The sequence below is a fragment of the Myxocyprinus asiaticus genome, chromosome 10, assembly GCF_019703515.2.
Source record: "Myxocyprinus asiaticus isolate MX2 ecotype Aquarium Trade chromosome 10, UBuf_Myxa_2, whole genome shotgun sequence".
Classification (NCBI taxonomy): domain Eukaryota; kingdom Metazoa; phylum Chordata; class Actinopteri; order Cypriniformes; family Catostomidae; genus Myxocyprinus; species Myxocyprinus asiaticus.
The window spans coordinates 4,966,533-4,982,400 of record NC_059353.1 but is presented as its reverse complement, the minus strand read 5'-3'; the positions used below and the strand labels follow the sequence as shown (position 1 = coordinate 4,982,400).

General features: G+C 36.3%; 1 protein-coding gene across 2 annotated transcripts in view; it reads right to left on the bottom strand.

Annotated features, from left to right (window-relative positions):
• The window catches only part of LOC127446825 (rap guanine nucleotide exchange factor 4-like), a 176,170-nt gene that overhangs the window by 51,356 nt on the left and 108,946 nt on the right, over nucleotides 1–15,868 (bottom strand). For both annotated transcript variants that reach the window (XM_051708088.1, XM_051708090.1), the window contains exons 5-8: nucleotides 8,942–9,014; nucleotides 6,373–6,437; nucleotides 624–674; nucleotides 428–534 (exon numbers count right to left, since the gene is read on the bottom strand). In XM_051708088.1, the coding sequence (XP_051564048.1) occupies nucleotides 428–534; nucleotides 624–674; nucleotides 6,373–6,437; nucleotides 8,942–9,014 (296 nt within the window). The remainder of the gene's footprint in view (nucleotides 1–427; nucleotides 535–623; nucleotides 675–6,372; nucleotides 6,438–8,941; nucleotides 9,015–15,868) is intronic.

The following is a 15,868-nucleotide window of genomic DNA, read 5'->3' as shown; positions in this document are numbered from 1 at the left end:
GCCTGTTGGGCAATTAAAATCTTGGCTTGTCACGGTGAAGTAATAAGGAGAAAGCAGGATATACACAATATTATTCTTAAACATCAGAAGAACCTGTATAAGGGTAAAATGAGGGAAAGTCAGTCAAAGTTTGTGCTGTTCCTGGTTGTGTGTAGCCCTTGCCACTCTGCAGATCCTTCTGATGAATCCCAGCGTAAACGAGCAGTTGAAATTTATTTTGAAAAAATTATTCCTGATCATTACAATCTGATCTTAACAGTTTATTTGGCACATTTCCACTCAAGTTATTTTTTATTTTTATTATTTTATCAATTATTTATTTCAATAATAAAGAATATATAGTATGACCCCTTTATATTTGATGTTTTTAAATATTAAGGACATTCAAATACATTTTAAAACTACTCCCCCTTCCCAACCCACTCACCTGTATGTTTTCAGGTGGTACTTCCTGTCTCTGATCATGTGAGGTGCTCGGGACAGGATGGTCTTTCGTAACACTTTACCTGCCTGCAAGATCTTCTCTGATGCCATCTGAGACAGAGTCAGAGATAAAAACACAGCCACACAGTTCACCGATGTGATTGACAGCTGTCAGTCTAATAACAGGATGGCTGTAATACCTGTGTAATAGATTTGGGGTGAAGTTTGATGTGATTTTGAATGAATGATTTCTGGAAAACAAAACACAAACACATTTAAAATGGAAATGCCAGAAAAAAATTAAAAATGAAGGAATGGGTCTTTATGTTAAGCAGTTTTAGCAATATAAATTCACAGTGAAATATTGTCAGACAGTGCTATTGTATGTTGTTTTTGGCTGACTGTGTATCATCACATTTCCCACAAGACCTTATCATTAATAACATCATGACTCTCTTACATAACTAGTTTCACTGTGTTTATGTCTGTTTAAAAGACATTTGTTGGAACTGCTGTAATCTTATTATTATAGTAACACTTTACATTAATGTTCCATTTTTTAAGGGTTATAAAGTGGTTATTTAATCACTAATAAGTTATTTACAAATGCATTATAAATAACTGACATGCAATTATAGCAACATGCATAAAAAGTGAAACCTTTATCCAGTACTTGGCAAATAGTGAGCATTTTAACTTACAACTATAGTGTAAATTATTAATTAATACACTTAAACATATTTGGTAAAAACTTCAAATGCCCTAATTCATTATTTCTGCAGCAAAAATCAACTATTGGGATTATGTCATTTTGTTTCTGTCTACTTTGTGTATTTATTCATTATTGTAATGTCTTGACTTGTGTTGTCACTTTCCTTGTCTCATTGATGTCAAAATAATGGTTTTAACTAGTCCTAGTTACCTAAAGTCCTCTGCAAAAACACTTCATGCATATTCACAGCATATATCATATAATAAAGCCTGATGACCATTAAACCATACTGAACTTTATGTACATAGGTTTCTAATGTTGAAAACTCCTTAATAAATGCTTCATATACACTTTACATTAAAATACATTTTCATAGGCTACTAATGTTGAATAAGTGTTATTAAGCATTTATAACATGTCAGGTAAAATGGTTCACTCTTTGGCAAGTATTGGATGAAAGTCACCCTTTTTTATAACTGCATAACAATGTATTTGTCATTAATTAATCTCTTTATAATCCCCTTAACAAAGGGAACATTGATGTAAATGTTACCATTATTAACTGCCTCAACAGTAAGGCTCTCATGGCAAAACACATTGCAGAATTTCAATGTCCAGCTATTCATTTCTCCCCTATCAACATAATAAACAGCCATAAAAATGCATTTCATCATGTCAAGTAGGACTCGTGTCACACTGCAGTCTTTATGAATGAGTAAGTATCCCAAGCAGCTATCCCAGCATGCTTTGTGCAGCAGGCCTCCTGTCACTCTGGAGAAACAGCTCTGGACTCGGTCCAGTGTGCTGCATTCTAAACCAAACCTTTTGAATTATTCATTAACATCTTCACACGGGCTGAACATCTACACCAGCACGTGACCCACAATCAAACTCCACACACTGAGCCCAAATGCACAATGAGAGATGGCCTTTAACAGAACCTCTCTCTGCAGATGAAGGTCAATGTGATTCTGTGCTGTATGAGAGTCTGAAGTACTGCACTACACTATCCTGTACTGTAAAATTAGTACATCATTTAAAGGGGTCATATCATGAAAAATCAAATTCCCCTTGTTCTTTTGAGATAAATGAGTTCAATGTATGATGTTAACATACTCAGAACTCAAAACTTCCTCTCCAGTCCATGAAAGACCATTTATTGAAACCAAGCTGCAAAAATTATTTGTTCTAAAAAATCTGTGACTCTGCAATGTCACACAGATGAATAAATTAACATGACATTACCACATCAACGATTTGTCATTGGAAGTTATTGGACTTACAATTATTGCAGACAATAATATGGGCGGAGATCCGATCAAAAATTACCATTGCAAAGAGCCTGGTTTAAAGGATGGGACCTGCAGCCTGTAAGTAAGCATTGCTACTCATTTCACATGTGAAAAGGTTACACTAAAAAACATGATTTAGTAGGGAAATCATTATAGCAGAAAAGATTAAGTACCAATAAGTACTGAATAAGTTAGCTTAAGCATGAACTTAAAAATATAGAGTAAATTCTACATTTGTACTCAATTCCAACATATAATATTATTTATGATTGTTTTTAACTTTACAATGCGTAATCATGCTCAAATCCTAAAATAGAAAGTCTAGTCATATTTACAGTTGAAGTCAGAAGTTTACATATACTTAGGTTGAAGTCATTAAAACTAATTTTTTAACCACTCCACAGATTTCATATTGGCAAACATCTACTTTGTGCATGACACAAGTAATTTTTCCAACAATTGTTTACAGACAGATTGTTTCACTTTTAATTGACTATATCACAATTCCAGTGTGTCAAAAGTTTACATACACTAAGTGAACTGTGCCTTTAAGCTGCTTTGAAAATTCCAGAAAATTATGTTGAGCCTTTAGGCAGTCAGCCAACTAGCTTCTGATAGGCTAATTGGAGTCAATTGGAGGTGTACCTGTGGAAGCCTCTTTGCTTGGCATCATGGGAAAATCAAAAGAAATCAGCTAAGACCTCAGAAAAAAAAATTGTGGACCTGTCTGGTTCATCCTTGGGAGCAATTTCCAAATGCTTGAAGGTACCAAGTTCATCTGTATAATCAATAGTATGCAAGTATAAACACCATGGGACCACGCAGCCTCAGGAAGGAGACACATTCTGTCTCCTAGAGATGAACGTAGTTTGCTGCGAAAAGTGCAAATCAATCCAAAACTGTTTGGCCATAATGACCATCGTTATGTCTGGAGGAAAAAGGGTGAGGCTTGCATGCCGAAGAACACCATCCCAACCGTGAAGCATAGGGGTGGCAGCATCATATTGTGGGGGTGCTTTGCTGCAGAAGGGACTGGTGCACTTTACAAAATAGATGGCATCATGAGGAAGGAAAATTATGTGGATACATTGAATCAACATCTCAAGACATCAACCAGGAAGTTAAAGCTCAGTCGCAAATGGGTCTTCCAAATAGACAATGACCCCCAAGCATACCTCCAAAGTTGTGGCAAAATAGATTAGGGACAACAAAGTCAAGGTACTGGAGTAACCATCACAAAGCCCTGACCTCAATCCGATAGAAAATTTGTGGGCAGAACTGAAAAAGTGTGTGCGAGCAAGGAGGCCTACAAACCTGACACAGTTACACCAGTTCTGTCTGGAGGAATGGGCCAAAATTCCAGCAACTTGTTGTGAGAAGCTTGTGGAAAGCTACCCAAAACATTTGACCCAAGTTAAACAATTTAAAGGCAATGCTACCAAATACTAACAAAGTGTATGTTAACTTCTGACCCACTGGGAATGTGATGAAAGAAATAAAAGCTGAAATAAATCATTCTCTCTACTATTATTCTGACATTTCACATTCTTAAAATAAAGTAGTGATCCTAACTGACCTAAGACAGAGAATGTTTTCTACAAATGTCAGGAATTGTGAAAAACTGAGTTTAAATGTATTTGGCTAAGGTGTATGTAAACTTCTGACTATCAACTTTATTTGATAATTTGAGTACATTTCACAGGTAAATGAAATAAGTCAATTTTACTTTTCAAAGCTGGTGTTCTCAGTAGCACCAGGCTTGAACAATAAATCACTTGCATGGTTTTACGGTTTGCAAGTTTTTTACACAATTTTTATTGTTGATTTTGTTGTTATATTTAGAAACTTCATGTTTTGTGCAGTCTGAAGTTCATTTTCTACTCAAAATGACCCTTTCATGATCAAAAAAATTATCTGTTGATTGTTACCGTCATTGTGTTTTGTGCACCAAGTGCTCAGGTCTGCGTGCGCAGCTCTGGATCTTGTTTCTATCCCCATTTAAGCTAGATGATGTTGTCTAATGTACTAAAAAGCATGCATTAAGCTTCCCTGTGGAACTTAAGGCTTCCGTGTGCCATGTGGTACATGACTAAGTGCGATAAAAAAGCACTGAAATGTTAGTACACTTTTAAAAGCATGGCTTAATTTATTGCTACATTGTTTAAGTAAAATGTACAAACAAAGAGTGAGTAAAACTGACTTGAAACAGAGTATGGCAAAGTAAAATTTACTGGAGAATTTCTAATTAAAGCCACTAAGAACTGTGTGTAGCCTTTACTTTAAAATATGGTCTGTTAAATTTACTAGCAATTTCTGAGTGGAAATTGTTTCCTTATTTAAAAAAAAGTAAAGTAAACCCCACTCCAATTTTTTTCAGTGTAGTCAATCATAACAAAGGGATTTTACATATAAGCCTTTACATAGTACAGCAGCAACAACGGACCATTCCATGCTACTGAGAGTCAGGGTTGGAAAAGTCATGAAAAACAAATTTTATATATATATATATATATATATATATATATATATATATATATATATATATATATATATAAACCTTAACTAACATTTTAAGAAGATGTAAGGGAAAGGCTATAATGTATGATATGGCCCTATCATTATGGCCATCCTACTCTAGTCTTGAATAGCCAGACCATTGACCAATGGAAAAATAGACCACACTGCAGCTTATTCTGTCCAAGGGCCGCCAACTTAGACAGGAAGAAATGTGGATATCTAGTTTATGCTTGGGAATATTTAGATAATGTCCTACAAAGCATCTAAAAAAAATCCAGCCAATTAGATTAAAGCTTGGCAGGTAGAAAGTGTGGACTGTGTATGACTTGAAGGAAAAGTGTATTCTTGCATTACATAACAATGGAACATTCTGTAAGACTGATTCTGCTCTCTGTTAACCAAATGCACTGTGACTTAAAGTGAATTTAAAAAAAAAACAACAGTATTTTGCAAAGCACACAAACTTAATTGTGGCTGATATTGCTAGAATATTTGGATGAACTCCAACAAAGCAAAACAAGAATAAGAAAAAAACAAACAAAGGACTTATGATAGTAAATATGAGAAATGCACAGAGCTGTGACAAACTGTCCGAGCACAAAATGACCTGAGGTCAAAAGGAACAGGAGCGCCACACATAGACACAGAAATTGAAAAGAGAGGATTCCTTAGCTGCCTAGTTTATGTTAACATGTCAAACAAATGTTGTTTTCTTGTGTTGTTGAGAAGGAAGGATGTAGTATTATCAGAACAGATGCAAACAGAAGAAAAGACAAGAATCAAACTCTCTTCATCAAGTGAGTCAAGTTCATCTGACACATAAGACACTGTCTAGAATGGATTTTAAAGAACTTTCAGGAGAAATTCTTTCTTTTCAGTACACATTTTCAGATATTTTTCATGTCTGTCTGCAGTATAATGTTTTTTAAAGAATTATAATGTAGACAGCCATTAACATGCACAGACATACACTGCGATATAATTACTTTATACTGTTCACCCAAATCCATCAATCATTTACTCATCTTCCTGTCATTCCAAACCCGTTCGCCTTTCTTTCTTCTGTGGAACACAAGAGAAGATTAGCAGAATGTCCTGACTGCTTTTTTCCATATAGTAAAAGAAAAAAGGGGACTGGGGCTTTTGAGCTCCAAAAATGACAAACAAGCACCATAAAAGTATCATAAAAGTAGTACATACAGGTACAACTATTCAGCCGAAGAAAGAAAGTCAGATGGGTTTGGAACTTTCATTTTGGTGTGAAACTGTTGTTTTAAGACTTTGAATGGTCATCGAGAATTAAGAAGACAATCACAGAGACTGTCAGCAGATGATCATGACCCTAGACGGTTTTCATGTGGCCTGATTGAAGGATGAACATCGGAAGATTTCAAAGATGGAAGCTTGTGTTTGTGGGTAAAAGCAAACCTTATTGAAGTGTTTGGACGATGATCCTGGGGAATTGTTGCTCAGATTCTCTTTGTCAGGCATTCCTATGGAAAAGAAAAGAATACATAAATTGAAGAGCATATATTTTAAAAGCTATTTTCAATCATTTTAACATTAATCATTTAGTCAGAAGTCAGAAGGAGAGTAAAATACTCTCCATTATCAACCTTGAAACATCAAAGATTATCAGAAACACTGATGGAAGAGGATTAAATTAAGTGTAATCTTCAGTAATGGGTCCTGAGGGGTCGCAGGGAGCAGGCCTGGGTCACCACCAGCAACACGAAAGCTTTCTACTTCAGGAACAATAACCCTCTTAGACTATCTGGTCTTGGAACGCTTTTCTCTCACATAAAACACCACATCCTCTTATATAAATATAGAAGTCATGTGGCTTTAATTCAGATTGTTTCTAGTTATCCTTCATTGAGTAAAAAGAGAAGTCATCGTGGACTCTTTGAAACACCAGCACACAGATAGTTTTCTAAAGAACCAAGGCATTTACTAAAGTTCTTCTATGGTATCGGGCTGTAAAACCCTTTATGTTTCTCAGAGCAAATTCAGAGCATATCTGCATATTTTCAGAGCATATGACACTGAAAAAAGTGCTAACCTACAATTGTTTCCCTTAAGCATTAATTTTCAGTTGATCTAACCCATAAAAAATACAAATACCTAATTTGTCAGGTCACTTTAATTAGATTAGTACATTTTTTTAATTGAAAAACAGTTAATTTAGATGTTACCACATGAAGCATATTTTCAGGTTACCTGACAAAATATTTTTTACAGTGGCTTCAGATTATATTTGATTTTCTTTACATCATCTTGTTAAATGGTTTCAAATGCCATTTGTGTATGTATTCATTAGGGCTGAAACGATTAGTCGACGTTATCGACAACGTCGACAATAAAAAATTGTCGACAAAAATTTTAATTGTTGAATATTCGTTTGATCTCATTTAACGTAACATGAGATCACATTAAACTCTAATGATGACACGTGAGAGCAGCACTGCAGCTCACGCCTGACTGAGGAGAGGAAGAATTACACAGCTCACAGTAAGCACGTTTAATATTACCTTTTAAGTCGGGGCACAAGCTGAATAATCGGTTACGAGTTAATGATTAGTCGTTGCAATAATCGTAGAATAGTCGAATAATCGTTAGATTAATTGATTATCAAAATAATCGTTAGTTGCAGTCCTAGTATATATATGATACATTTTGCACATGAAGATGGTTTGATGTCACTAATGCAGACTGCCATTCTTTTGTTTCATGTGAACAGTTGCAACATGGTAAATTTGAAAACATGGAAGCTTTGAGGGGAAGATTATCAGTGTTTCTCTTCCGGCCAAAAAGCTCAGGAAAATCCATGACATCACACAGAGGTTCAGAAACCTTTTCTAATCAAATGCTTTCTAGAACGAGAACGCATCCTCCCCCTACAACTGTTCAGCACGCCTGGCTGTGTTCTAACTGGCACTGATCATGCCTTCGCAGGGCACTTCGAAGGGGACAAAATCCATGCTGTACGGTCGTTCCAAATATATTTTCCCATAAGAATCACTTAAAAAGTGAGTTCTGACTGACCGTTTTCACCTTTCAGCCATCTGAAGCTCTTACAGTGGAGGGTAATTGTCTTCAAAAGGAATAGGGCAAAGGGATGATCACTTCTGAATGGGACGCACCAATGCGGGTGCTGGAAGCGAGGAAAATTGTTTGAGCCTATTTATGTAAACTGGAAGTTTCTTGGGATGTACAGCTCGAGTAAGTGTTTTTTATTCTTTATGCTTAGAGTATTATGATTCAAAACATGTATATATTCTTTTTAACTTGCTTGTTTCTCATTTAACTTTACTGGCACTCCAGACTCATTGTAAGTAAAGAGCGCAAAGCGCTGTATTTGTTTTAGGGCTTGTTGTGCAGTAACGGGTTTAGGTAGATCATCGTTCTGTTCTCAAGTCTTTGGAGTTATATATGTGCCACAATTCTGCATGTGCAAAATTAGATTTTGAGCGCACAAAAATGTTCTGCGTGTGCAAGATGAAATTTTGAGCACACAAAAAGTTATTTTGCACGTGCAAGATGATATTTTGAGTGCAATAAAAAAATTCAGTTTTGTAAAGAAATCTTTTTGCAATATTGGGCTTGAATACATTTTATTTGAATGTGAATTTTGTTTTCTCCTCCTACCCACTCTGCATGCAAAATAACTTTTTGCGTGCTCAAAATATCATCTTGCGCACTCGGAAAATTATTTGTGTGCTCAAAATATAATTTTGTGCACGCACAATTGTGGCACAAATATAACTCCATATAATCAGCTCAGACATGAGCAGCACACTTTGGAAAGAGGTATGTGTGTGTATGGCTGTACACTAAAGCCTATTGGCTATTTTTTTTAAATGTGACGAGACGTTCGACATGTCCCGCACCCACTTCCTGTTTCAGTAGGAAATATGTCAAAATACCAAATCAAATCGCGCTCATCAAAGCACTTCACGTGGACTTTAAACACTGAGCAAAGAATGTTTGTTCTTACTATCAGTGTGTAGTCCACTCTCAATAACACCATAGGGAGGAACCAGTAAACCAGCCATACACGGACGATACTTCTGAAAGACAGAAATACTTCAATCACGTATGACAAATAGCACAAAAAACATTGTATACTGTACAAAGATACATAAATGATTAAAAACGGACTTATTAAAACACAACAAAATAATATGAAAAGAAAGTATGACATACCAGGTCAAAGAGTTGGCCATATATTTTTACATTCCCTAAAGAAACTCCCCACCACAATGCTAAGGTGTTGTGGGTGGTTGCCAATGTATTGCTATGTGTTTGTAAGGGTGTTCTGAGTGGTTTTAGTGGTTTTCTTACTAACCCTATGAGCAAAAATAATAGTGATGCTTGCAACATGCACTCACTCATGCTCAGTGTTATCTAAAAGCTCTATAGTCATCTGAGACAGATCTGACAGCATGAGCTACACACATTACACACATGAATAAAACCATGTACACATATCACATTAATATTACACACTCATTACACAGACCACAGAGCAAAAATTAAGCTTTTATTTAAATCATTACTGTAATACAGAAAAAAGGTAATGCTTTACAGTAAAGTTTTGTTAAAATTAGTAATAAATGCTTTAAAATATTGTTCATTCCAGCCAGGACTCCTAAGCAACCAAATTTGCCCGGTTGCTAGGGAGGGTAGAGACACGTGGGGTAACCTCCTCGTGGTCGCTATAATGTGGTTCTCGCTCTCGGTGGGGTGCGTAGTGAGTTGTGCATGGATGCCGCGGTGAATAGCGTGAAGCCTCCACACACGCTATGTCTCCGCGGTAACACGCTCAACAAGCCATGTGATAAGATGCATGGATTAATGGTCTCAGACGTGGAGGCAACTGAGATTCGTCCTCTGCCACCTGGATTGAGGCGAGTCACTACACCGCCATGAGGACTTAGAGCACATTGGGTATTGGGCATGCCAAATTTGGGAGAAAAAGGGGAGAACAAAAATATATTGTTCATTGTTAGTACATGTTAAATCATAGTGTATTAAATAATGTTAACAAATACATTTAATTTTAAAACTCTATTAGCAGGCCTAACATTAACTAAGATTAATTCATTATTTCATGTTAACTATTGCTTATTGAAAAGTGAAAAGTGTTACCTCCAAATACTGTAATACGCTACATTTTAATTAAAAAAAGTATTAATAAAGGCAGTGCAACACATACAGTACTATCAAGATGTATAAATATCTAACCATTAAATAATATATTATTATTTTATTCATATTATAGTAATGATTTTATTAGGTAATCATTTATATATATATATATAGAGAGAGAGAGAGAGAGAGAGAGAGAGAGAGAGAGAGAGAGAGAGAGATATTACAGTAATGAGAATATTTGGGAAATGTGCTTAATTGTCATGAAAATATTAAAATAAATACAAATGTCACAGCACAATACTTCTTAATGGTCGTATTTCTTTAAAATATTATTTATATATATATTTTTTCCTTTTCATTATGGGGTGAAGTATGCTCAGAACATGATCTTCACAGGTTATAACTTGATATAATATAATATAATATAATATAATATAACTTTATAAAGTCTAAACATATGTAAGGAAAGCAGAGGAAGTATTTGTATGCAGGAATGCATTATCTGACTGTGTGATCTCTTTAATCAGGTTTGACTGCATATCAGAAAAGATTACACTGCATGGATTAAACCAATATTTCTCAGTCAAACAGCATTCACACAGGTCACGCAATTTAACATGTCACACACAAATGACAATTTGAAATATTCCTCTCTTTTTATTTTCAGTGCTATTACAGGTGCCACTCCTTATTTGTGACATATACAGTATACTGACAGTCAGATGAGAAATGCACGATAATCACAGACCACACAGTCAAACTTACACAAAGACAGTTGACCATTTAGATCTACCACAGACATCAGTTTCTAAATAGACAGACAGATAGACAGACAGATAGTGCCATTGATTGAGGCACTTAACGTCAGTTACTTTATATTGCTTTGGACAAACAGCATCTGCTAAAGATAGACCCAAGAGAGAGATTAGTGCCCATTTAGCATCAGTGGGCAGAGCAGAACATCCTGCTCATCTAGAGAGGTCAGATAATCTATTTAAGAGTCCACCACAGACATGATTCATTCATCCCTAAAGACCATATTCAATATGTCATTGACTTCTGCTTTGATCAATACAACTCGATCCACAACAGAAGACAACAAAGCCAACAAACAAGAACTTTTTGGTGAAATCAACCTACGAATGGCTTAATTATAGTTGTCTTAGTATTTAAATATTAATACACTTTAGCTTTAAATATCACTGTCTGAGACTTTTCATAGAGGAAACAGTGAGGAAATACAACACAGCAGCAGCTATTGGATTATGAGTAATAAAAATCCATTTATGAACAAGGAATGTGACAGACTGAGCTGATTTTATCAGAGGGAGGGAGGTGCCAATAAATGGACCACTTAGACGCATTAACCAGGACACCTGGGACAGTTAACACAGCCTTAGTGTTGAGCAGATGCGAATCGTTCTCCGGGGATTTTAGGTCTCTCTGTGACCTCTGTGGAAACCTTGAAGCAATGGCGTTCCCCATAATAAGGTGTGTCATGCACCTATGTCTTTTTTTTTTTGTTTTGTTTTTTGTTGAGGGGTCACATAAATTTTTTTTGACTCCACTGATGGTTAGGTTTAGGGTTGGGGTTTGGTTTAGAGGTTAGGGTTAATAAAGGGTCGGTTAGGGTTAGGGTATTTGCGTCTAATGGCATTTTTTGTCATATGTCACTCCGAGACATCTTGCAGGTCACCTGCCACAGTGGCAAGCAGAAAAGCAAAAGAACCCACCTCTGGCATGAAATACCCACTTTTGGCAGATTGACATGTGTTAATTTCAAACCCTGGTTATTTCAAATATGTCAAATAAAGGGGAAAGCCCTTTTCTTATGAATATAAAATGACATTGACATGACTAAATTGAGTTTTTGACTCTACATATATACTGACCATATACAGCATGAATATGCTATACACAAAGACCTAAACTTTGTACAAACAGCAATATAACAACAAATTAGCCCACACTGCCTGTAGCTTTAGTGGAGAGCTGTGATTGGAGAAGACGTGACAGCCCAGGGGTGCTTGGTGGACACTGATGTACAATTACACACCCTGATGAACATACACACACAAACAAAATTGCATACGTATTAATACAGTCTTTCTGCAGCATTACATATAAAAACCATTATAATTGGGTCACTGTGGCTAAGCAGCGCAGTCCATTTAAACAAGCAGCCTGCTGCTCAAGACAGCGAGTTTAAGTTAAATTGAATTTCCAGTAGTAGGAAAACACAGACCCTCAATACACACAATACAAAATAACACACACAAACACAGCACAAAGCTGGAAGGAGACATCGAAATACTGTATGTGAAATACATGTAAATAAATGTCACTCACTCACGGCCACTCACTCCAACATATGGATGAGACAAAATCAATGCAATCACATTAGACAAGCACACATGACACACAACACAACTGATAACTGACACACATGTGCTGTATAGAGTGATATTAAATGTGGCAGGGTTTGTTTCTTTAAGTTGAAGGCATTCAACCTGACCACAATGAGGAGTAATGAAGCGTTCATGCTCAGGGTGTGTGAATATCTCAAGCATACACTTACATAACCCTCTACACTTACACAAGCTTCTGAAGAATCAAACCTTACAAACAGACAGAAACAGCAAGATATCAATCCGTTCTCCAGATTAGGACAATTATAGTTACACTATAGTCTTACACATATCTGTGATCCTGTAGAACAAATTTCTGCAAAAACCTTATTCTAATACTGGGACTACTTATAGTCATCTTTACAACATGTTTATTTCACAGCTGATTATAAATTGTTAGGATGAATGCACAAAAAAAAAAAAAAAAAACTGCTGACTATATTGCTGACTATACTACAATGGTCGCACTGTAGATTTAAAAGAACTGACTCATTAGATTTGTTTGTTCAGGAATCGGGCTACACTGGTCGAGCTGTATGTTTCATGCTGTAGATTTAAAAGAACCGACTCATAAGAGTCATTCGTTCAGGAATCGGGCTACACTGGTCATGCTGTATGTTTCGCACTGTAGACTCAAAAGAACCGACTCATAAGAGTCATTTGTTCGGAAATCGTGCTAAACTGGTTGAGCTATATGTTTCATGCTGTAGAATCAAAAGAACTGACTCATAAGAGTCATTCGTTCGGGAATCAGGTTAAACTGGTCGAGCTATATGTTTCGTGCTGTACATTCAATAGTACTGACTCGTAAGAGTCATTCGTTTGGGAATCAGGCTACACTGGTCGCGCTGTATTTTCCGCACTGTAGATTCAAAAGAACCGACTCATAAGAGTTATTAATTCGGTAATCGTGCTACAGTGGTTGAGCTATATGTTTCGTACTGTAGAATCAAAAGAACCGACTCATAAGAGTCATTCGTTTGGGAATCGGGCTACACTGGTCACGCTGTATTTTCCGCACTGTAGATTAAAAAGAACCGACTCATAAGAGTCATTCATTCGGTATTCGTGCTACTGTGGTCAAGCTGTATGTTTCGTGCTGTAGATTAAAAAGAACCGACACACAAGAGTCATTCAATTGACTATTTTTATTTCTAAGTAGGAATTTTAGGACAAAAAACATCTGAAACAAAGATGATACGAGATATTAAAGAGATCTCATTTGTGATTTGTCTTTCCTATGGGAAGTGGTTTTTCTTTGCTCTCAGCAGTCTCTGTCACTCTTTCTTCCAGATTCTGACATCAGTCTTGAAAATGGTTTTGCATCTTCCTTTCACTGTCTCAGAAATGCTTCTACTACCTTGTTTACTCGCATATAATTACTGAAGTTAAGACTAGTTTGAGCTTTGGGAACATAATTAAATCTCGACTTTGTAATTTCCTCATTAGTTCTGCTTTTCAAGCTCATCACGTATTACATGAGTACAGTAGATTACATTGGTATTAATGCAGAAACCTAATATATCAACAGGAAATTAAAGCATTTCTCACTGAACTAAGCCATTGTGGAGATGGTTTGCACAAATCTTGTAAAAAAAAAAAAACAAGAAAAAATGCTTATGAAAGACCGAAGACCAACTCTCTGATCTATGCCACTCTTACGCCACACTGATCATAAAATACAGAACCAATACAAGTGTCCCATCGCCATGATAACTGCAGCCCGCTTTGTTCACTGAGATAATTAGAGTTTAACTTTGGAGTTTTTTGACTGTACATTGAAGGAATGTCTCCAGCATCGGCGGTGCATCGCTGTGAAGTCAGACCATTAACACACGCCCTTATTTAAACTGTGATTGATTACATGCTGTAAACAAGAATATAGTTCTTTGAACAGATGCAAAAAGGTCTGATTGACAGTAACTCGGCAGATACATTCGATAGCAACATGTCAACTTCCTGCATGATCATGCTGGAGATAAAGTGAAACAAATGTATAAATCAGGAAGAGGGTAAAACAAGTGTTAGACTGTTCTATTCTGCAGTGTTGGTTTACTTATTAGGACATGAAAGCTAAAAAGAACCATGTAAAAAGCAAATCTGTAGTCTGCAATCTGGAGGCAAAAAGCACAATAATGACACAACTGAGATGTTGGAAAAGATAGTGTATGAGATGAGACCAAGACAAAGTTGTTTGGTCAAAAATCTAAGAAATATCTGTGGTGCAAATCTTACACTGCCCACACTGCCATATATATTTATGGGGGGTGGGGGGGCGGGGATTTCAATCCAAATAGAATTCTATGGCAGTACAGTGTTTAAAAATTGTGGTACAAACAAACTGGAGCAAAGTTGGCAAGAATCATACCTGAACAACCTGGGTAGGGAGGAGAAAGAAAAATGGAGGGATAAAGCAAAGGAAAATAATAAATAAATCATATTTGCACAACAGCCAAGTAGGTGGCAATATGCACGAAAAATGCAAATCTGCAAAAAAAAAAAAAAAAACAGTAGAAGAACTCTCTTGAATGCACATAGGAGGGTTGTGTGAAAGTGGAGATTTATAGTAAAAAAGGACTTAAATATTTATCTGTTTCTCACCCACACCTATCATATCGCTTCTGAAGACATGGATTTAACCACTGGAGTCTTATGAATTACTTTTATGCTGCCTTTCTATGCTTTTTGGAGCTTCAAATTTCTGGCCACCATTCACTTGCATTGTATGGACCAACAGAGTGGAAATATTATTCTAAAAATCTTTTTTTGTTTAGCAGAAGAGAGAAAGTCATACACATCTGGGATGGCCTGAGGGTGAGTAAATGATGAGAGAAATTTCATTTTTGGGTGAATTATCCCTTTAAGAGACAAACCCACAATGTAAATTTTACCTTCAGGTAAAGAAACTAATTAGTACCTACAAGGAAATTAATTGTATTTTAGAATACATTTTATTCCACTGACGATTAGGTTTAGGGTTGGGGTTTGGGGGTATGGTTAATTAAAGCTTCTCTGCATAAATCCATTATAGAGCGCAACAATCTGGTTCCAGAAGTAAAAATCCCATTAATTTATCCCATAGACTAATTGATTTTAAACGATAACTTATAAAACTTTAAAGACAGACCTACCATGAGCTAGGAGGCTGTTCATTGATGGTGTATGCTTCCGTTGAAGCCATCCGTCTGTGTTATCTCAACTTAATTGTTTAAAAATCATATCTGAAGGGGCCTGGGTAGCTCAGCGAGTAAAGACGTTGACTACCACACCTGGAGTCACAAGTTCAAATCCAGGGTGTGCTGAGTGACTCCAGCCAGGCTTCCTAAGCAACCAATTGGCTCTAATGTGGTTCTCGCTCTCCG